Source organism: Cavia porcellus, unplaced genomic scaffold (assembly GCF_034190915.1).
Source record: "Cavia porcellus strain 051 isolate PalLab524CR breed Dunkin Hartley unplaced genomic scaffold, mCavPor4.1 scaffold_33, whole genome shotgun sequence".
Classification (NCBI taxonomy): Eukaryota; Metazoa; Chordata; class Mammalia; order Rodentia; family Caviidae; genus Cavia; species Cavia porcellus.
Genome location: NW_026947516.1, coordinates 12,847,581 through 12,871,931, shown reverse-complemented (window position 1 = coordinate 12,871,931; position 24,351 = coordinate 12,847,581). Strand labels below are relative to the sequence as shown.

The following is a 24,351-nucleotide window of genomic DNA, read 5'->3' as shown; positions in this document are numbered from 1 at the left end:
CATGGATTTTGTTATCTTCAGGAATCCCTGAAACCAGTCCATCTTGCATATCAAGAGACAACTGTAGATTTATTTACATCACCCTAAGGAAATCAGGCAAATCATAAAAGGTGTATAAAACCTTTGTTTAAAGGTTTTTAACCTTTATCATATCAGATGTGCACAAATCAAACTGAACACAGATTGCATCTGTCATTTATGAGAGCACTGTGTCTGATTTGCGACTTCACAACATAAAAAGAATATGCAGTGTGAAAATAATGTCCAAAAGAATATCTTTACAGCAGTTGGTAGAGATTATAGGGAAAAATTAAAGCTTTACCTTAAAGGAAATAAGTTTAGAACACTTTTAATAGGCAAAAATGTACACAGGACACAGAGCTGCAGCTAATTTCCATCTTCACTCAGAAAATAGAAGGGAAAGTTATGTGTAAGTTAGAGGCATGATATTCTTGCTCATGTTTGCGCTTATAATGACCCTAATGCTTTAGATTTGTTAGGCAGATTTAACATTCAAGAAGTATGATTGGAAACAGATGGGTTTTTGACATTCCGCATATCACTATGAACACTGATTTATGAAATGGGAATAAGAGCATCATGGTAATGTTGTATAGAAACAACTTATATACAGTTTTTAGCAAGGAATAGATTCTTCAGATATGCTAAGCTGTCTTTCTTCTCTTCTCCATAACTGACTCACCTCGACGTCTTCAATCATGGAAATGTGGTCTAAATCCTGTGAATGAAATTAGCATGAATTTTCTATTTGTCACATACTTTGCATAGAAAACCTGTTTTTAAAAATCTAGCAGTGTGTTGTATGAGGATTAGTTTGTTGGCTCCATTTTCCCCAGATAACTGAGAAAATGCTGGCTCCACTTATTTAGCAGCTTTACTTGGTGACTCAGTTTCTTTTCATGGACAATGAAGATAATAGAAACTGCGTCATGGAGTTGTGAGAATAAAATAAGATAACCCATGTAAAATACTTGATATAGTACCTGATGCATATTAAGGGTTGGCAGTTATTATTTTTCTGCTATTGTTATTAGGTATTTATTATTATAATAATGTGTAAAAGCTACACAAGGTTGGATAAACCATATCATGTGTCTTATTACTATAAGCATGCTAACAAAGTTTATTAATAAAAGGTATCAGTTATTTTGTACTTGCTCTGTGTCAGAAAATATATTAAATGCTTTACATTTTTTTAACTGTTAACTTGATGTATCAGAGGAAGAACTGAACCTCAAAAAAATTAAATAACTACCCAAGGTCAGTTGGTTGGTTGATATCTCTGTCTCTGTCTCTTTCTCAATCACACACACACACACACACACACACACACACACACACAAATATATATGCACACACATTACACATATGGATTTATTAGGACTCAAACTTGGAGATGTCCAACCAAAGGTCATGCATTTGATGAACTATCAGCAGTTTGATAAGCATATGCCCATAATGGTATTGCTCACTTTAGTCTTGCTGTGGCAAATGAAATCAACAAAGATCCTTTCTACTGATACCTAAGGATAATTCCAGGTTTCTGAGACACAAAAAGTAAGATCAGGGGCTGGGAATGTGGCTTGGTGGTACAGCTCTTGCCTTTTATGCACAAATCCCTGGGTTCAATTTCTAGCACTACAAAAAAAAAGTAAGATCATTAGGGCCTGAAAGTGTCAAGCTCAAGATGAGACTGGGCTCAGAGATTGGTGTATCATTATTAATATATGAGAGACCTTCTTGTGTGACAAGAACTGTTCTAGTACTGAGAATCTACAGGAAACCAGCGGTAAATCTTACTTGATGAAATTTATGGTCTCGGGAATGTTAGAGATTGAATACACAAAATTTCATTGCTCTATAAACCTCCAATAACTTCTAACAGTTTGCATTGACCAGCTCTATAAAGCCATTTCTACTTAAATGAAGAATCCGTTGAATTTCACTCCCTAATCCACAATCTGCATATTGCAGTCCTGTGACTGTCTTATTTTTGTTCCTATATCTTTAAAGGGGGATGGGAGCTCTTTGGTATGTCTCTAATCTGTGTCATGCCACAAAGCAGTGAACTGTGAAAAATACCTAAGGAATTCCCAATAAATCATACAGGAGGCAAATGAAGGGCATGCAGCTCTGAACTTAAGCAGCTCCACTATTCAAACTGGATCCTTGGAAGATTTTTCTAGAGAAAACCTTAGCAGGCTTTGGTTCTCCTCTGGTGAGAGGCTTAAGCACCTCCATTGTGTCCTATGTGAGGTATTCATCTGGTGCCTATTTTGGAACCTGGACACTTCTGCATCTCAAGTGTGTGGTCAACTCTTTTAATGCTCAGGGACTTAAACACCAGAAAAAGGCAAACTAAAACACTTGTCGCTCTGGATTTGAGTGTTCCTTTTTGGTTTACCCTGCAATACAATTTTGCGTAGTTGACTAATTGTAAAACTAAACTGCAGACACCTTTCTTGAAACAAATGCTCAAAAGGGCAGAAGTTTCCCAAGGCAAAAGTTGAAATTCATTCTAAAGGAATAGAACCATGCCAAGAACCAAACTTCAGCTTTGCTGTGGGCGTGACATGGACACTATGCTTGGCGCTAGGATATCTGGTCATTCTTTTTTCTCCTTTCTTTAAAACTGATATACTGACAAGCATCCATTCATTAGCCATATTCTTGCTTTATATAATAATCCTTTGAGATTACCTTTCGCTCAATGAATTTCTTGGCTCTTGGTTTCATCAAATTTTTTCAAAGCAGGAGAACCAAGCTGTGGCATGCTGTGCTTTGGGCATGTATACTTTTTCTAAGGATGTCATAACAAATTACCACAAGCTGGGTGGTTTAAAACAACTGAAGTTTACTCTGGAGCCTTGAAATCTGAGATTAAGGTGTCAGCAAAACTGATTTTTTTTCCAAGGCTCTGAGGGAGAATCTGGTCAGTCTCTCCGCTCATTTCTGGTGGTTGCTAGAAACCTGATTTTACTTGGCTCATAGCCGTTATCAGTCCAATTTCTACCTCCATCTTCACATGGCCTTCGTGTGTGTGTGTGTGTGTGTGTGTATCCCAAACTTTTTCCTTTCTCTTACAAAGACACAGGTCATTAGATTCAGGGCCTATCTTAGCCCAGTCTGACGTCATTTTAACCTGATTACACATATAAGCATCCTATTCCCAGAGGAATACATAGGTACAGAGTTAGGACTAGACATACCACTTGGGGAAACATAATCTAAGGCAAAAAGAAGAAGAAAAAAACCTGCTTATTTTGGCCTCCTTCCCTTGTTTCCTTCTTCTCTTGTTTCCTTTCTATGTTGAATGAAGACACTATCCAGGCATTATGAGCATTGTAAAAATCAAGTTGTCAGTGTTCACCAAACATTAATAATAATTTTTTGGCAATGATCTGTCTGTTTAGTATGATGGTGGTTTCATGGGTACACAGTTGTCAAAATCCATGTATACATTGTATATGAACTCTTAATAAAGTTGCTAAGAAAACACACACACACACACACACATACTGGGCACATTAACAATTATCCTTTTCCTTCATTCCCTTTCATATGCCATTTCTGCCTTGTCACCAAAAATAATAGTGAGCACAATATATTCTCACATTTCCATTCAATATAAAAGTAGTGAAGATTCTGGGGGAAAAATTTAAATTTCAGAGAAAAAAATGACGTTTATTTTTTAAAATTTGGAAATATTGAAAATGTTTATATTATAAGCATTTTATAATAATTTATAAAATATACATATTAATTTTAAAGATTATTGTATAATTCTTCATCCTGAAAAATAGTTCTAAAACATGCTATGGAATATTATTTCTGTAATTAAAAAAATTTAATTTTATTTTTTAAATCAACATTCATACTCATTTCTGGGGTGTAGTATTGTAACTACTGCAACTAGTTTTTCAAATCTTCTAAGTAGCTAGCTAGCACAGGTGAACCATATACCAGGCTCAGATCAAATTAATTTTGAGACTCGTCAGAGTACGTTAGCTATTAAAATTTAGCTATTAAAAACTATGCTGTTATAAACATGGGTGTGCACATATTGGCATGGTATGATGCTTTTTATTCTGTTGGGAAGAGACGAAGTGGGGGAATAGCTGAGTCAAATGGAATCTCTAGTTCTTAGTTTTTTTGAGGACTCTCTACACTTATTTCCATGGTGGCTGCACCAGTCTAAACTCCCACCAACAGTGAAGCATAAATGTTTCTTTCCGCCTACAGCCCTGCTAGCATTTGTTATTGGTTGATTCCTTGATAATAGCCATTCTTTTTGGGATGAGATGGAATCTCAATATTGTTTTAATTTGCATCTCTCAAATGGCCAGTGATGTTTAACATTGTTTCGTATATGTATTTGCCATTTGTACTTCTTCCTCTGAGAAGTGTATATTCATCTCAGATGCCTATATCTGAATTGAGTCTTTAAATTTGGGGTGTCTGATTTTATTTTTATAATTCTTTATATGTTGTAGGTATTAGCCCTTTGTCCAAGGAAAAACTGGATAAGATTTTTTCCCACTTTGTGGGTAGCAGTACAATTTGTAATAGCTAAATCTTGGAAATAATCCAAGTGCCCATCAACTGAGAATGAATAGTAAAGATGTGGGTTTTTTATGCGACGGAGTATTACTCTGCCATAAAAAGGATAAACTCGAGACATTTATAGCTAAGTGAATGTATCTTGAGACCATACTCTTAAGTGAAATAAGTCAGATACACATGTGTTAATATTGCATTGTATCTCTGTGTGAAAAACTGAGAGTGTATAAGAGCCAAAATGTATAATAGATATAATGGAATAGGAATAAATTGTTCAAAAGGGAAGGGGAATTAGGGAGGAGGGAGAGTGAAAGGAAGGAAGGGAAAGAATGAGAAAGGAAAGATAAAATGAAAACAAAGCTTTGTAAGTAAGGAGAGGAAGAGGGATGAAGGGAATGGAAGGAAAATGTGAAAAAAGAAATTGAGATATATCATCTCCATGTACAAATTCCCTATGACGAATGTGATCATTCTGTATATATATATATATATATATATATATATATTATCAATAAAATTTTTCAAAAGTGCTTTCACCCACAAAGATAGAAGAAAAAAAGTAAAACTAGCAAAGAAAGAGCATCACTGGCACACAGCTGTATTAAGAAATGTTTTATCAGGGGGCTGGGGATTTAGCTCAGCGGCATAAGCACCTGCCTTGCAAGCAGGCGGTCGTGAGTTTGATCCCCGGTACCGATAAAAATGAAAAAGACAAAAAAAAAAAAAAAAGAAATGTTTTATCAACCAAAATTAAATTTGCTTGCTAGCCAATTTATATTCCTCAAAGTTTCTTGAGGTCAAGTTTCAAAGCCAACAACAAAAGTGATAATTATCATGAATTTATGATTTGATGTTGGAAGCTTCTGTCAAATACCACAGCTAACCACGGTAATAAAGGTTTGATAAAGGAGTAATCCTGCATCCTCTAAACACATCCATATTGCAATTAGGTTTAAGATTCTTAGACAGCCTTACTTTTTCACCTGTTCTGCTAACTTGGAAACCAAGTTGATATTTAGAAACACTGTACTTCTCAAGAAATAAACAAGTATGTGAAAAGTATGGCTTTGTAGAATTTCTGCTGTCCAAAGTCTAAAACAGTGATGGTGAACCTTTTAGAGACGGAGTGCCCAAACTGCAGTGCAAAACCCACTTATTTATTCCAAAGGTCCAACTCTGCAATTGAATCTGAATATCCGATACTGGGCTGCTGGAGTGATGCTAGGGAGACCTGGTTTGTGTGCTAATAGGACTCTGTGTGCCCACTGTGGTACGTGTGCCGTAGGTTTGCCATCATTGGTCCAGAATAAATCAGTGAACACTGGGAAACAGACGTGATGCTAATGTTCACACCAAAAGTGAGAATACATGCAGTGTTCCAAGTGACTTTTTGTTTTGTGTTCAATGCAGATGCTGAGGGAGACAGGAATTTTTTCTCTTCATTAAATTTGATATTTTTAAGGTCACAGTTGGTGTGAGATGATAAAATTAGGCACACAGAGTAGTAGGGAACTGAGAAATATGAATAATAATAGTCCTTTAGATTTTCTTTATTTTGATGCTAGCTGGGAATGAAACCCACACCTAGTATGTTTGTATATAAATGTAATAGATTGGCAAAAAGTATGCTAGTATTGAAAAACTCTAGGTTTGTTTCCATGGTCCTTCATCACTTGCAGTTTCAATGCCTCAGCAGTTATATTCATTCAAAGGAGATTTTGGAATAGGAATCTAAAGAGATATTATTAGTTCAGTTGCAAAAATTTCAAGTTTCAATCAAGAAGTAGTTTAATCATGAGGTAGTCTGGATATTGTAATTAACACTCTTAAGTCCTGTGAAAGTTCTCTGCACATTTCTTGTATATTACACGTCACATGGATGAAAATGATGCCCCTTTTTCATATTTCAGAGCTTGGAGACAGAACATTTGGTTTCTATGGGTGAGTGAGATGCTGTGAATTGTTTACTCACCAAGAGCATGGAAATGATATCAGAGGGATCACAATCAGTTTGATAGACATGGGCAGGATGAAGCAAAAACCAGGGATGCTGACAAAGATTTGGGAGCCAATCAGATATAAATCTGAAATATTATATGGTACTCAATCAGAAAGTTCACTGTGATTTGGGATTGTTTAAGCAATGGAATTATATAACAAACAAGGGCAAAATAGGTTGTCCTAACCTGGACCTCAGAACTGAAAAGGAATAAGCATTGGAGGAAAGCAATGATGGTTTTAAAGCAAAATATGAACTTTATAGTGTAGCCAAACCACAGAGTCAGTCCTAAGGGGCATGATAAAATCTCCAAATAGCTTGGGGGTCTAAACACCGAGGGTAAAGAGGAATTTTGGCTTGAGATATGAAAAATTTCAAGGGATAAAGTTAAGAAAAGGGAAATTTAGGTTAAGCATCAGAATACACCCTTTGATGGTAAGACGTGTATGTTTGTAGCATGTCTCTCAAGTAAATAGAAGAATACTGATGAGTTCTCTAGGATCCCAGACAAAAGGATACCTTGATGTCAGACCCAGGATTCTACAATTTCCCCTGTAATATTTCTGGATCATGACCATGTGGAATAGTGCCATTTTTTTTAAATCCTGAAGCTCTCTGATAGTTATAATCGGAATGGGTAGCTAACAGGCTGCTCTGTGCCTTCATAAAGTAATATACGAAAGCTTTAATTATGCCTCTGAGGAAAAAAAAATACTTGGCACTACTTTTTCTTTACAGCAAATCCCCTAATAATGGAGCAAAACCAGAGACCTGTTTTAAAGTGTACTTAAAGGCCATTTATTTTTAGACTAGAAGTTATATTACTTCTGAAGCTAGCTGATGAATTAGAAACAAAATTCTGGAGATCATACTAACATAATTACTTGGTCTTGAAACTGGTATATGAAACCCATGGATCTTCCTTCAATGAATTTGGCATAACCTGACAGTCAATCATAAAGAGTAGAGTGGAAGGGATTATGTAACAAACAAGAATAAAATAGGACACCCTAACAGAGTAAATGAATATACTGTAAATCATGATTGCAATATAAACATAATGTCAGTCACACTGAAAATCAAAACAACTTTTAAAATTTCAAAAAATTTCAAAAAACTCAAGTGATTTCTTACCAAATCTTTTTTACAGAAGACCCGCCACATTTCTCCCCAAATGCACACATACTTACATCAACTGAATTCTCAAAGGGAGCTCCAACTTAATTAAATAAATAGTCACTTGCCTTAAAAAGACATTTCAGATGGACTGTACATACCATGATCCCATAAGATGATAATGGGGCTGAAAATTCCTGTTGCCTAATGACGTAACTGCAATCCATTGCTCCTGTTTTGTGGTGATGTGGGTGTAAATAAACCTGTGCTATTTATAGTATAAAAGCAGAGCACCCACAATAATGTAAAGTATGTAATACCTGCTAATTATGATAATTACTGCATGATTAGAATACATACACTATACTATATTATAGTATACTTTTTTTATGGTTGTTGTAGGATATATTCCCACTTTAAACAATGTTTACTCTAAAACAGTTTACTGTGTCACATTGGCACTAGCCTCATACATCTCATATTACTGCCTCTTTTGATTGCATAAAGGAGCCAGCTTGAGTGATTGATAAGTATCAACTAAGTTTCTTTAAATATACTCCATGAAGTTCACACAATAGAATCGCTTAACAGTGTGCTTCTTAAATTAGGTCCATGGTTAAACCTCACACAAATGTATTTAAAATAACTTATTCATTGTTCTGAACCATGAAGTAATTTTCAGGCTAAGGAGGGTCAAGACTCATCGGAAACAAGCTGATGAATTAGCTGGCACATGTGTGCCATAAGCCCTGAAATGCCAATAGAAGAGTTCTGATCATTGGCTCTCCACCCATGACATGAATGCATGCCTTTGTGTCTGTTAGAAATTCATATTAGCCCTGCACAATTGCAGCAGGCCATGCTTTCAACTCTATATTCATCATATGGATTTAGAGACATAGAACTCACATGAATTATGAATTAGTTACTCTACTTCTTTGAGTTATAAGTGGTCCCATGAAATGCGACTCTGTTAACAATCTACCTCAAATGCCAAAATCCAATGAGGCATAACCATGTACTGGCATTCCAGTAGTACAGACTACTACTAAGTGTTTCCATTATTAGTGACAAGTTCCAAGGTATTGTTACCCAAGAAAACTCAGGTAAGAACCACACATTTACTTCCAAGGTGACTTGTGTGAAGAGGGAAGAAGGCAAATATCACCATCCCTCAAAGGTTATTTGGAGATGTATAGTCAAGCAGGACAAGGGATCTTAAATCTTGTCTCTCAGCTGTGCACTGATTGACAGTTACTGAAAATACTTATGTCTTTCAGGGTAAGAAGGAATATATAGCCTTAATGGTGGTGAGAATTCGAATCTTGCTCTGTCTTCAAGCTGCCTACAGCTCCTTAAAAGTACAGGAACTCCCGTCCTGTTTCTTGCATTTACAGAAAAGCAGTAAAGCCTACAGTGAAGACTCATGTGTCACAGCCTTTTGTAGAGGCAAAGAATTAATTCTCTGCTAATTAGATTTGCTAGCCTATCTCCTTGTAATTATTTGGACATCGAGAAGCTTTTTAATAAGTCACAAGAAGCTACCTATCCCCTGACAGTAACATAGGGAAAAACAGGGACAAATTCTCATATCAAATTCAGACAGTTTAAGACAACTCTTTTTGACCAAACACCTGTGTTTATAATTTCATTGTAATTTTTTTCATAAAGAAATGATAAAGTCATCTTTCCAATTATATAAAATTCTTTTCATCCAAAAGTGGTAAAAGGGAAAACACAAACAGGAAAAGTACGCACGTATTTGCATTTCTAACATTGTTTGCTCCCTGCTGAGATGATCCTTAAAACTACCTTGCAAAATTTAAATGTTCCCTCAAAAGGCTTGAAAGGGGCGGCTGACGCTTTGTCCTTTATGGGTCCTGGGGGGTTAGGCAGAGAAGCTGCTTCTAGACTCATCTGGAAACCCAAAACATTGACCATCCACCGTTTGCCACAACTGGAAGCTCTGGGTGTGTATCAGAGACAGACCACTTCTTCAGCGCTTATCCGGGTGGCTTCTCAGCTAACCCTCCTCATGGAATACACTGCAAAGGTCTGAGGACTTTTGCCTGGAGAGGACTCCATCCTCTCCACTTTTCTTAGTGCATTCCCACCTCCAACCGGTTAATGGTCAGTTGCAGCATTTGACTGCACTTCTGTCCTTCTAAAAAACAAAGTCGGTGGTGGTGGTGGTGTGGGGGGATGGAGATTTAACTCCAACTTCAGTACAAACGTCCCGGGCTGCCCATCTGACACCGGTGGGTGGGGTGCAATCTGACACTTCCCTTCCCTTTCCAGAAACGTGAGTGGAGCTGCAGCGCCCTAGGCCTGGGGGAGGGGAGACCAGGGAGAAGGTCTGCATTTTCCTCCTCCCAACTTTCTGCTCCGGAGACCTGCTAACTGAGGTTAGCTGCCTGCTCACTGCCTTGCTCCCAGGTTTGGCGCCTGGAAAACTTCACGCTCTGCTTTCTCCTGCTCCAGGCTCCGCCCCTCCTCCAGATCCTCAATTCCTTGGCCCTACCCATCTTGGCCACTCCCTACCCGCTGCCTCAAGAACGAGCCTTTGGGGACATCTCTGCGCCTGTCCTAGGCCCAAAGCTGGCTGCGAATATCAAGTGTCACTCTACTGCGGAACACGGCCATCCAGTCCAGAGGCGGTCCCCTGAGCTCCTTCTGTTCAGACAGCGCTGAGGACAGTCCGCAGTTCTCTAGTGTCTTAGTCACTTAGCCAATACGAGGCCCTGGGCGAAGCTCGCACGGTGTCCCACGAGTTCCTGCCGAAGACTCAAACTTGGACACACTCTTGGGCTTTGCCAGTTGGAATAGTGGGTGCAGCAGCCAAGCGGAGCCCAAAAGCAAAGGCTCAGGCAACAGCGCACGGCGAGGGTGCACCGAGGGCGCGGCTGGGGAACTCAGCTTTGGTGCAGGAGTAGTTCTCACTCAGCAGGAAGCGCCACCGACGCTCCCAGGACGGTCACCCAGGCAGCCTCCTACCCAGTGGAGGACCCTGTGGATGGTCCTCAGGCTGTGAGGACGAGCTTGCTGGAGATTTCGAGGTTGTCCAGAACCAGCAAGCCTGAGTGCAGCGTCTTCTGCCTGAGCTAGGAAGGGGGAGTGGCGCTGCTTTGGAGCTGGGAACCAAGAAAGTGCCTGACCTCCCTACTAACTCTTTCTTCCGAAGTTCACTACTTGGGCTCCAGGGAAGGTTCTGGCGATCGGAGCCCTTTTTCCTAGAAGGCTGGTGATGGATCTCCTGCTGCTGCCCCCTCAGGGGCACTTGGAGCGCGTTGGCGGCGCGTGAGCTCCGCACTGCCCTCAGCGTGCCCCTCCTGGCAGCTTTTCCCAAGCAGCCTATTTTGCCCAACCCAAAGCCTCCGGGATTCCAGGAGGCAGCGAGAAGAAAGTGGACCTCAGGCACAGCTACTCCGAGATGTCCGCACAGAGCCTGCTGCACAGCGTCTTCTCTTGCTCCTCGCCCGGGTCTGGCGGTGTGGCCTCAGCCAAGGGCTTCTCCAAGAGGAAGCTGCGCCAGACCCGCAGCTTGGACCCAGCCCTGATCGGTGGCTGCGGGAGCGAGACGGGCACAGAGAGCTGTGCTTCAGGGGCTACAGCGGGCCGCCTCTACTCCCCGCACCCGCTAGCTGAAGGTCTCGGACCCCGCTCAGCTCCTTCGCCCCGGAGCCCGACCTCGCGGGCCAACCGACTCTCAACACCCAGACCTCTTTGCTCATCCCTCTCCACACCCAGCACCCCGCAAGAAAAGTCACCTTCTGGAAGCTTCCACTTTGACTACGAGGTCCCCTTGGGTCGAAGTAATCTCAAGAAGAGCACAGCTTGGGACCTGCCTTCTGTCCTGGCCGGGCAGGGCAGTGGCCGCAGCGCTGTGAGCATCCTCTGTTCCTCCGGAGGAGGCCCTAATGGCATCTTTGCTTCCCCTAGGAGGTGGCTCCAGCAGAGGAAATTTCAGCCCCCATCCAACAGTCGTGGCCACCCCTACATCGTGTGGAAGTCCGAGGTAGGGACTAGTGCCATATAACCTAATGGCCCAAAGCAGGAAACTCCAGGCAGTTCTAGGAGCTGTCTTTAATTCTTTTATATTTGTAATTCCAAGCACCCCTTGAGGAGTTTCCATGGTGGAGCTGTTAGACTCAAGCTGTTCAAAGGGTGCCTGGAAAAGGGACAACCCTAGTGGACACTTGTGTGTCCTTCAGGAAAGTTTGGCTCCACTTTGGAGCAGTCAAGGAAGTTGATGGAAGAGATGATGTCCTGATTTCCTGTTTGTGCTGCAGGCAATTTCAAAGGGTGATCTCCTTCACCTGATATTGATATTTTTTGAAGCTTAAATGATTTATTAATAAGCTGGTTACAATGATCAGATGAAATATATTTTGATGTATGTGCGGTCTGGTTGTTCTACAGATAACTTAGGGAACATTTTTCTGAAGGATGTTGTTGAATGTGTGTGTGTGTGTGTGTGTGTGTGCTTGTGCATGCACAAGTGCATTTGGGAGACAGAGTCCTTGTGGACTACTAGAATTTTCTAGTTTGGATTTCTTTTCTCTTAAGGTGTAATTTCAGAAATCCATGGTACTGAATACTTTCTCTGCCTAGGAGTATGAAATATCATGGAAATATGCCCAAGTTCCACTAAGGACAATTAGTAGTTAGTGAAATAGTCATGAATCAGGAATCGACAATAAATAAGGGAACTCAGAGGTGGCTATTTGATACCCTTGAAATGTTTGCTCTCTGGTTAAGAGTGGAGAATAGGGCAATTGGGAGACCATGGTTGATGGGTACTTGGAAAGCAGCGCGATTTTAGAGAATAAATACTACTTGGTTTGAAAATGACTGACTCCTATCCCTTTCAGTCCACAAACTCTATAGATTTGCCTTGGATCTGTTTCCATAAGGGAAGGGAGATTCTGTCAGTTGTAATTAAATATTTTGAAGCATGGTTAGCATTACAGAAATGAAATGGAGTACTATGTAATTGTTGGAGATTTAGACTAATTAAAGGAAACACAAACAAGCTAAAACAGTTTGAAAATAATATCTGAGATCATACTCAGGTCTATCAACATGAGATGGTTTAGATTACAGTTTTAATGGAAAAACCAACATTATCTATCAGAAATATTAGTATCATATATTATTAACATTGATTATTATGTCAAAGTGTCTGCTACTGCTGAGGGGGTATAGATTACAAAAAAACACCCTAACAAATCTGGCTCACTGTATTGTGCATTTTCATGAGGAAAGTAGACAGCAGCAAAAAAATTGAGGCAGCAAGTAGATGTTAACTTCAGACTCGGGGACAGTTTGAAATACATAACCATTTTTATCAAAAATAAAAATATTGAACTCTTGTGCTTTAGGAGAAGCTGGATTCCTGCTCTGTTTCAGAAGCACACATTATGAGATTAATTTCAAGCAGTTTAGATAAATGAAAAAATAAGCCAACTTCTTGGGTTAGATAGCCACTGGCATTCATGTTTGTAACTGAGTGCATTAGTAAGAATGTTCATGCTTTTCTTAGTAACTGCATGTAGCATACTTAGAATATACTATACGGATACTGTTGGTTGCTGTTATGACCAAAAAATGTTTCACTGTAGATCATCTCACTTGTTGAAAATTATCCTTTTATCAAAATCTTATAATCAATGGACAGTTATCTGAACTGACTGCAGTGATACTGAGTGACATATGACGTCCTTATCATGTTTGAATACTCTGCATGGACTTCATATACCTTGACTTTTACCTTTCTGCAGTGGTTAAAATTAAGTACAGAGCCATCTAGCAAAAGTGGATTTTTAATAAGTGTTTTACATCCATATAGGGAGGGGGTGGCAGAAATCTCTTTATGTTAGAGGCAGATATGAAGTGATTTGATGGTATCCTGACATTTGGGTCTGAGACAACCTAAGTTAAACCCTAGGTCTGACTTGGATTACTTTTGAAAAGTTTAACACCCTGTAACTCTAGCCAAAACCAAGAAAATTCATTCTGCTGGGCACTGCTTGTCCTTCTCACTTGCAAGGAAGTTGCGTTCTTCGTTCTAAAAGAGAATATTTATTAATGATTGTCAACAGTCCAGCAAAGGAGCACCTTGCAGTATTGTTTGGACCAGGCCCATACAGATTTGATCCTTGTAGTTTTCTGGGTTGCGCAGGCTCTGGAAATTTCAGACTTGACCTTATTGACATCTGCAGATGACACATTTTTTACTGTGGGGCTGCCCTGCATGTTGCAGGTGGTTGATCAGCACCCATGGTTTCTACCCACTAGATGCCAGTAGCACTCCTCTCTACCAGTATGACAAAAAATGTCTCTAGAAAGTGGCAAATATCCTCTTGGGGTGAAAATCACCTCAAGTGAAAGCAGCTACAGTACTGAAGTTGAATATGGTGGCCCATTCTGGCTATCTTGTGAGTGCCACCAAAGGACTATCAGCTGGCCCAGAAGTTTCCCTGCTTTTGATTCTAAAACCATGAGCATACCTATGAAGTCAGGCTTCAGACTTCATGTACCTGTAATAGTTTATACATTTTTTTTTCTATTTCTCTTCCCCTGAATACATAGGCAAACCTAAGCGTTCACTTTCAGGCTTAGCAAGTGATGGGTCACACTGATTTCCATTTAGTGGATTTCAGCAGATTTTCTTGTTTTAACATAAACTGTTGATACAACAGTTCACACTCCCAGGACTCTCAAAAATGCATGTAACTCTATTCCTTGTGCTTACCCCATGTTCATAAATGACTGTTTTATGGCCTAACCCTGGAAGGTGTTAAGCAACATTAGGTATGACTCTGTTAATATTTCCACAGTATGCGTTTCAGCATTGCTTTAACAACATCTGTTTTATGGACATGCTGTCTAGAATATTGATGACTAGAAAGGGGGAGAAGACAAAGAGCTACAAGGTACATAATGAGAATTGGTGCATGTTTCTCAACTTGTGTTTGTAGCCGCCAAGCTCTGGCCCTGCCCCTGGTCAGAGATAAAGGGATATAGTATCTGGTTTCAATCCTGCAGTCCTTCTAATTCTTGTGGACCAGAGCTGGGATTATGAACATAGTTAACTGAGAGTTTACTAGCTTCTGTAACCACATAATTAATGTAATTTCTTTACATCCATCCATGACTCTTACACTTTACTTCATTCATGTCACAGGCATTTTTTTATACTATGGATTGAACTGAGGGAGCCCTGAATTATATCCTCAGTCCCTTTTGTTTTTTATATTTTGAGACAGGGTTTCAACTACCCAAGCTACTTCAAACTTGTGATCCTCTTGCCTCAGCTCTCAGAATAGCTGGGATTACAGATATGTGCCACTGCCTCTGGTTCACAGGCATTTCTTGAGCAGAAGCATTTCTCTAGTTATCAGGAATGCAGAGAGACTCCAATATGCCTTCAACTGTTAAAGAACTTCCAGTCTAATAGTCTAATGAAAAGGCCAACCAATAGGCACAGTGCAGAAGGATCAGCACCAGGAGAGGAAATTGAGAAGAGTGAGAACTCACTGTCCTTTTTTAGGGAGGGTCATGAAAGTATTCATTGTGCAGAATACAACTTGATCTTCAAGGTTGTCTGTCATATGCAAGGAGGAAAAAGGAAAGTCATTGCTTGATGAGAGAGAAAATAGTAGATACACAAAGGTACAGAGATGTTGGTAATGCCAGAGTTTCAGAGAATAAGTACAGGGGCTCCAGAACGGTAATGTGCTTGGAAGGAGATGTTAGGATCCCTTATGTTTACTACATGCAGCAAGCGTAGGGCTTCCAATGTAGTAATCTGAGGAAACTAGAATTCGAGCAAGTTGGGCAGGGTGCTATTATAGATGTGTCTAGAAATGACAGAAGAGCCAAAGCACATTCTTTACCCCTCAAAGAGTCCCTGCATGACATCTACAGAGCGGTGAAAGTTATAGAGTGTTTCTGAAGTGAGAATTTTGTTGTGAATGCAGCATTGGGTGTAGCTTCCTGTGTGTTGCATGATCATACTTACCATGTATTTTGAAGAGTATCACTGTGCATTTCTCAGGAGTTTGGACACTTATATAGGGCAGTGACTCTGAACCTGAAGGTGAATTTGTCCTCAGGGCACATTTGGAAGTTGATAGAGTTATTTCCAAAAGATGAAAAATATTAACAAAAGATGAGAAATATAAAATAAAAAGCGGCCTTTATTCTGAGAACACGGAGAGAGATGACCGGCAACCCCCACCGCTGGCGTCCAGCGATCTCTCCGGCGGACACGCGGCGTGGGGGCCTGTAAATAGCCTCGGTTTGGGGTGGAACCTAAGGCGGGCATTAGGGATACACAGGTAGCCCATTGGTCCTAGGTTTGGCGCCCTATGTAAATTCCCAGGGGCGGGAAGATGGCGTCACAGGTAACTTCCTAGGGGCAGGGCAAGATGGGGCTTCCTGCTTCCGGTTGTGGCTTTCCTGGCTACAGTGTCCTGTCTGGGCCAAACCTTTCAGAAGTGTCTGTAAACATTTTAGCATGTCAAAATGGGTGAAAGTGGTTCTATATTGTCTTCCTATAACTTCTCTAGCAAATAATCATAAATTTAATGGCTTAAAGCAATATAAACTTTTTACCTTACAGTTCTGGGGATCAGAAGCTCCACCAGGTCTCACTAGGTTAAATTCAAGGCAATGGAAGGACTGTGTTCCTTCTGAAGTCTCTAGAGTCTGTTGTTATCCTTTGGTCAGTGGCCCCCTTCCCTCATCTTCAGAGTCAAGCGTGTTGCATTCCTGACCTCTCTTCCCTAGTCATTAATTCCTCTAACTGTCTTCAGGACTCTGTGATTGCACTGGATTCGCCTGGTTAATCCAGAATAATCTCACTATTTTAAGGTCATCTGGTTAGTGACTTTTAACTGCATTGGAAAACCTTAATTTCACTTGCCATGACATACTCACAGGTAACAGGATTTCAAGTACGGAAATCTGGTGGGACATTATTCTGCCTACCACAGGACAGTTGCTGTTGGTGTATACTGTAGAGGACAGGGATGCCGCTAAAGCACCTGATAGTGTTCAGGACAATCCCAAAACGAATTATCTGACCAAGGCAGTCAGTACCAGAACAGGGAAACTCTGCTGTAGAGATAGGGAACTTGGTGGTTTTTTAAGCCCAAAGACATAACATGATCAATTATGTGTTTTATATGAAATGGTGAAGAATATCAAGTGGCCTGTAAACAAATAGGACTTGGCGTATAATCCTAATATTTTCTACTATTCCATTTTGGCAAGTTTTCATGCACTGTTAAAGTACTTCAATGCAGAACTCTTACTCATCTTTGTTTTCTTAAAATATGGCCTTTTTCTAGGTTTGGAACAGTGGTTCTCAGCCAAGAGATAGTTTATACCCCAGAGACTATTTGTTAATGATTGGTGACATTTCTTATGGTCAGTACTGAACAGGGGGATGCTATGGAGATGAGGGAATAGAAACCAGAGGTGGTACTAAACATCCTATAATGGAAAGGACATCCTTCATTTAAAAAAAGTGTCCTCTAATATCAGTAACACAAAGGTTGAGACACTCTGTGTACAAAATGCTGAGATCTAGGTGTTGTGTTTTAGCACCGTTTTGTCTCATATTTTGTCATTTCCATCTTCTTACCTGCTATATGTCAAGCAAGACTTTGAATTGGAAAATATGTCTTCCAAAGGATACCAAAGATTTAAAAATATGGGGTATAAATATCTTTCTATTGAAGTTTTGGATGATAAATATACAATGATTGAAGCTAGAACTAAAATTTAAAGGGTGGTAGAGAGAAACTGTATTGTGATTAAAAATACAAGCTCACCTAGATCACTAAAGTGGAAGCAATTAAAGCAAAATAGCTTCAGACAGGACATTGACAAAGGATGTCATACAAGAAATCGTGTTTGAAACTGTAATGCCTGAAGAATTTTTAAGTTATAAAAAGTTATTCAATATTCATACTGTCTGTTTCTTGAACCATCTCTCTGATAGAATTCTTTTGGAGGTAATTTTTAACTTAGAGCATATTGTAGAAACAACTTCACAGATGCTTAGGAATTGAACTTTCACCAGAATTTTAGGATTTGATGATTGGACTTCATTTTATAGATAAGAGAGAAACTGGAAACAAAATAAAAACACACAAACATACAAAAAAACCCCCACAATTTAAGTAGCCCAAACTCAGAGTCAGAACTACCTTGGAATCCTTGACTCAAAACTGCCAAACTTTTGGACAGAGGAAGGGACCATAACTACTTGCATTCTCAACTTAGCCCTTGAAACCTAGGCAATCTCTTTTCTATCCCCATTACTTTCTGAATCAATTCTCTCAAAGGTCTCCAAATTTCAAGGCTCTTAGATTTTTTATTAGTACATATTTGCCATACATAATAATCACATTCATCATGGGAAATTTGTATCTATATATGTCTTGATTCTTTTTTTTCCGCCATCCCCCTTCCCTCCCTTTAACCCTTTTTTCCCTTTGCACTTACAAAACCTTCTTTCCATTTTTCTGTTTAACTTTCTTTTTAAAATATCTTTTCCCTTCCTTATCTTAGCCCCATCCCCTTTGTTCCTGTTCCCTTTTAAACATTTTTTCCTACTTCCTAGTATCTATCCTCAATTTTTGCTCCTTATTTATGCTTTGGGCTTCTCACACAAGAAAAAACAATGTGATATTTAACTTGTGCCTCTGATTTATTTTACTTAAGGTTATGGTCTAAGAATGCATCCATTTACCTAGAAATGTCTCACACTTATCCTTCTTTAATTTATTAGACTTCTTTGACCAGACTTCTGGGTGGAACTGAGAGTACTATCCTTTCTTGTTTTTCCTTCTAACCACTGAGAATCTCAATTTTCTCCTTACTTCTAAGGCCTCATCCTGCTTCTTTGTCTGTGGGCTTATTTGTCCAGCCATCTATACCACTCTGCTTTTCTTTCAAGTAATTCATCTTTAATTATCTCATTCGCTTTAGTAACTTCAGCTATAATCTCTCCAGGACAAACTCCTTCCTGTTTCCAGCTGAAATTGTGTGTTTGAGCACTTGACATATATTTTTAAAATTCTTGCTGAATATCTGTTTAAATTTGACCATTGGACTCAGACTCTATAGATCTGGAGTGGAATAGATAGGTTTCCCTTTCAAATGTGTTCCACTTTATATATTCATTGTTTTGGTTGGTATCTCCATTCTTTGATTTACTTAGGGCTACCAGACCAGAAGGTCTTTCATTTTCCTCCTCTTTTATTTCTCTGCTCTTCTACAAGTGATCACATCTTGTAGTGTTTGCTTCTTTCATTCAAGAGAGGATTTGAGCAAAATGTATTTGAGTCCTTAAAGATCTCCTCATTTTACATTCTCATTGTCACTGCTTTATTTGAGCTTTCACTAGCTGTAGCCCTGCTTGGTTACTCTACTTTCAATTCATTCTATTCTCAATCTTGACCTCATACTACAAAGACAAACTTTAATAATGTCAAACCCCTAATCAAAAATCTTTGATGGTTCTCAGTATGTATGGCCTGAAATGCAACCTGCTTAGGCATTAGAATTCCTTTTACAGTAACGTATTAGCCTTCTTACTCCCTCATCTTCCAGGAGCTCTGTTCTACCAAACCCAAATTGGCCACTCAGCTAGGTCATCATTAAATATCTACTGAGTGCCAACTATGCACTAAATCTGCAGAATATACGCAGAACAAACAGCCCTGGCCCTGTAAAGGTTTATAGTTTATGATAGCAATGATTTTGATTAACAAATCTATGTACTTATTCAGAGTCCTAATGCATTGTGACAGAAGAGTTGACATGAGGATAGAAAGAATAATGCCTCCCCAAATTGTTCATATTCTGATTTCCACTTTTACATGCAAAAGGGGACTGAGGACCTGAGATTATTGTGGGTTATCTGGATGGGACCAATGCAATCACACAGGTTCTTATAAGAAGAAAAGAGGAGGATTAGTTAGAGACCATGTGTGGAGGGACTCAGAGAGAGATGGAAAAGGTGACAGAGAGAAGTACAGGAGGAGAGGAGGGAAAATGTTTGAAGATGCTACTTTGCCACTTTTGAAGGTGGAGGAAGGATCCATAGGGCAAGTGATATGGCAGCCTGCAGAAGTGGGAAAAAGCAAGGGAACAGATGTGTCCTTAGAGCCCAGAGAAGGAATACAGCTCTGTAGACATCTTGATCTACAAGTGAGCTGCAGAGTTGTAAGAGAATATATCTGTATTATTTTACACCACTGGGTTTGTGATAATTTTTCATGGCTAAAGGGAAGGGAACACAAGGACTAAAGAAGTATGGGATATCTCAACTGAAAAAGGTGGATGAGCAGAGTTTTTCCAAAACAAAAGATACCCTTTGGCAGGCAGGAATGGCCTACCTAGGAGGAAATATAGTATGCTTGAAGGACATCGAAAATGCATCTGGAACTAAGTACAAAAGTGAGAAGTTAGTGTAAGTATAGGTCTGGCTGGGCTTTAAGCAGTAGAATATAGATTTTACAGTTTAATGTAAAAGTTCCTTGCTGACAGTATTTTTTCTTCTGACTTTGTTTTTGATGACTTGGTCCCATATCTATCTGAGAAGGCTCCATTTGTATTTTATGGCTCAACCAGATGTTATATCCAAATAAATAAACTTTGACTATAATACATGTCATGACATATTCAAGATTTGCAGAAACAAGAACTAATGGTTTGATAGTAAAATTTTGATTCTTTCAATCTGGTGCTTGAATAAAGGAAAATGTGTTTCATACCAGAATCTAGTGATTGACTGAGACGGTTTGTGTGCTGACAATGGTTCTCCCACATCAGGAAGATATGCCTTTAGGACATGGCATCTTGTTCTACAGTTTACATCCTCTCTAAAGCATTGCTTAGATAAAGAGAGAGAAACCGTGATTACCACTATGCCATAATACTGCCAAAAGACTTGGATGTAATGTGTGAAAAATGAAATTAGGTATTGTGTTCATTGGTAATATTTTCATTAGCTATTAAGAAAAGACAAACCAAGATGAAGTGAGGTAACACCAAGATAGCTATAAACAAAAAGTTAGATGTAACAAATGTTGAAAAAATGTGTACAAGTTTGAATTTTCATACATTGCCAATAAAATATAAAACAATACAATACCTTTGAAAAAGAGTTTGTCAATCTTTAACTATTAAGCAGAGCTATCCTATGACCCAGAAATCCACTGTGGGGTATACTCAGGAGTAAGGAAATCCTATCATGCTGAAACTTGTTCATAAATATTATAGCAAAATTATTCATACTAGCCAAAATGGTGGAAATAACTAATTATTAACTGATGAATGAATAAACAAAATGTAGTCTATCCATTCAGTGGAAGATTATTTAGCAACAAAGGAAACTAAGTACTGATATATGTTGCAACATGGATGAATTCTGAAGGCATTATGCTAAATTAAAGAGACTAGCCATAAAAGACCATGTATTATATGATTGTATCTATATAAATATCCCAAATGGGCAAGTGAATAGAGACAGAAAGTAGATTACTAGTTGTCAGAACCTGGCAGTAGAGAAGAATGGGGAGTGTCTACTAATGAGTATAAGATTTCTTATTAGGGTAAGGAAATGTTCTGAAATTAGATATGGGTAATGACTGTGCGATTTTGTGAGTATAAGACAAATCACTGGATTGTATACTTTAAAGGGTGAAATTTATAGTCTGTGAACTTCATCTCAATTTTAAAAAGAATAATGCTTACTTCTTTCAGAATATACCAAATATTGGTGCTATATCATGTTTTAAATAAAACATAAGCACAAATGTGGAAGAATAGATACTCAGTTGAACCAGGCCCAATGTATTTTACATGTTTTCTTTGAAGATGTAACAAGAGAGATCATAACAGCTCTGGAAAATTCAACAAAAGAGTCAGTAGCCAACCTTGGGATTTTCTGAGATTGGTTACCATGGAAATTCTCTGCCCTGATTATCATAGTTTAGAAATAAGTACAGAGAAGCTATTACAATGATTATTTTTGAGAGGAGGCAGAGATTTAAAATTACATAAAATCTTGAAATAAATTCTAATCTATATCTCATCAGAGGTTTTAAATAGTCTAAGATTTTCAGGAGCCATTAGAATTAAAAGCAATTTGAGACTCTCCCCCCATTAAGTGACATATTGGTGGACCCAAGAGGAGTATAGTGAGGCTAAGAAGTTAAAACTATCTTTGGAGAAATTGAAAGAGAATTGAGTTGTGTGGCCTTAAGGGACCAAGAAAATAATGTTTTCATTTCTGTAGACCTGAGTTCCTCATGGAAATGGGTGAATTAATATCACCTACAGGAACCAAGGTGTGAATAACTATTAAACTAATTCTCAGCTTGCATTCCTAATAACTTCATGTTTCAGTTAGGCTGCCTGGAGATCTGAGACCCAGATGAGAAAGTAGAAGGATAAAGACAAGCCTCAAGTCCTAATAGCTCTGTCACTTGGGGTTTAATGTAACAAGACTTCCACATTATACCTAATGATTTGAACTAGGAAATGCTGGACTGGGACACTAGGTTTTCTGGCTTTGAGAAAAGTATAATTCTATTCAAGTTGGAATTGATCTTTGCTTATTTTTTTAAATTAAATAATATTTGATCAGTAATAGTGATGATATAAGTGTAATAACAATTAGTGTTGGTAGTACTCATTGAATGGGCATTAATTTTTTGTTATTAGTACATCTATGTGGGGTATCAACCTTCCTGTTATGGATGTGGACTGAGATTTAGTGGAGAGGAATTGAAGTGAATAGGTTAAACTGGGCTATGAACCCGATTGTCTACGTTCAAATCCCACCTCTGCCCTGTGACATTCAATAGACTACGGAACATTCTTGTACCTCAGATTCTTCATTCATCAAATAGGGATAATGAAAGTGCCTTCTTCAAAAGTATGTTGTGAGTATTCCATGGCATAAGTACTTGAAAATTTTCTGGCACATAGGAAGTACAAAACATGCAAAAAAGGCAAAGTTAAATCAAATTCAGGATATGTTCAATCACACAGCTAGGAAGCAATAAAGGTAGGGTCTAAACTAAGTTAATATAGTAAAAAAATATTCATTACGCACCCAAAACTTTATGTGCCAGAAACTTTGGTCTTTCCAGCATGGTGGTCAAAGAGGATTAGATGATGAACAAATGAATAAGAACATTAGATAAAAACAGTAGGCAATGGGAAATTTATTTTTCAAATTGTTAAATCAGCTGTATTTTCTCATGAAAAGCTTTGGAGTACCAGCGGGCTGTTGCCTCAGGCATTCTGGCTTAGTGAGTTGGCACACAGGAATTTGCCTGACTTGCGTTGTGGATTTGGTGTAACCTAAGACTTGCCAACAGGCCAAGGAGAAGTCTTCATTCTAATACACAGAAACCTGATTGCATCAGATACTTTTTGTTGTAGGATAGTGAGAATGTTAGAAAGCAGAAATCTCTAGGTCCAGTCCTGGTTCTCTACCTGGTAAATGGCAGTAGACTTCTCACGTTCTCATTTTCTCATATTACCATTATCATATGTGACCAAGCTGACTGCTTTTGGTGGCTTATCTCACTAACAGCTCTTCTGGGTAACAAGGTAGCATCATTAAATGGGATAATATCAGCTGTACTCAGATGTTTTATTTGCTCAAAATCTGACTCTAGTGCTCATTAGCATGTCCAGGCTAACTTCAATATTCTATAAAAATAGAATATTGGAAGGAAAAGGTCCTTAAAAGTTGATATTTATATCCCATTTTTGATATTCCTAATCTATGCCCAATCACCCCATTCCCAGATGAAGACCTTTGTGATTCTTTCTTTGGATCATTACAGACATAGAAAGTATTCTTGGAATTGTGTTTTTAAAAACACAGTCTTTCTGGAACTTCTATCATGCTGCAAACATATTCTGCCTCTCTTATTATACCAATGGTCATGACTATAGCATTATTATTATTGGTAAGGAAATACAAGTTAGTGTAGTTTTGTTTCTGAGCATTAATACTATGTTTGGTTATATTTTCTCATTGACAGATAAGAATTGTGAATGTATCAAATCAGAATTGAAGGCAAGCTTAAATTAAAGTTAAACTAATGACCCAAAGATATTTTGCAAATGATTTGTAGAGAGGATTAGAGTTCACCATCTGTAGGTGAGTGAGTCAAGCTTCTTCTTTTCATGATTTATATGAAAGGCCAAGAACAAATGTGGCTTCCATGTTATATAAGATATTTTTCTAGGGCTTTCAGCAAGCCCCTAAGGAGGTAGGATGACTTTGGCTTCTAATTTTAATACATTGTCAATAAAGGTAGTGTTGGAATGCATTAGTCCAAATGCTGGGAGAATAAATGTGAAAAGTGATGTGGAAATGGTTCTCACATTGAAGGTCAAGAATCATGATATGGATATCAGCCTAGCTCTAGTAGGTCTAATGCATGAACTCATCAGGTATGTTGCTCTTCTGCAAGAGCAATATTTTACTCTTTCATTTTTTGATTAAATTGGTAATACATTACTTTTGCATGTACTGAAAATGCTCTGTGAAAGATGAATAATGTTATGGGAGTGATCAACTATTTATTTAGGTTCTCATTTGGGGTGTG

At 38.7% G+C, this 24,351-nt stretch overlaps 1 protein-coding gene across 3 annotated transcripts in view; it reads left to right on the top strand.

The window, feature by feature from the left end:
• Nucleotides 1–10,247: 10,247 nt before the first annotated feature.
• Arhgap6 (Rho GTPase activating protein 6) overlaps nucleotides 10,248–24,351 on the top strand; it is a 466,442-nt gene continuing 452,338 nt past the window's right edge. Inside the window, exon 1 of one of the 3 annotated variants that reach the window (XM_063242884.1) lies at nucleotides 10,248–11,711. In XM_063242884.1, the coding sequence (XP_063098954.1) occupies nucleotides 11,127–11,711 (585 nt within the window). In that variant the 5' untranslated portion in view covers nucleotides 10,248–11,126. The remainder of the gene's footprint in view (nucleotides 11,712–24,351) is intronic. The other 2 variants (XM_063242883.1, XM_063242882.1) reach the window with 2 other exon arrangements.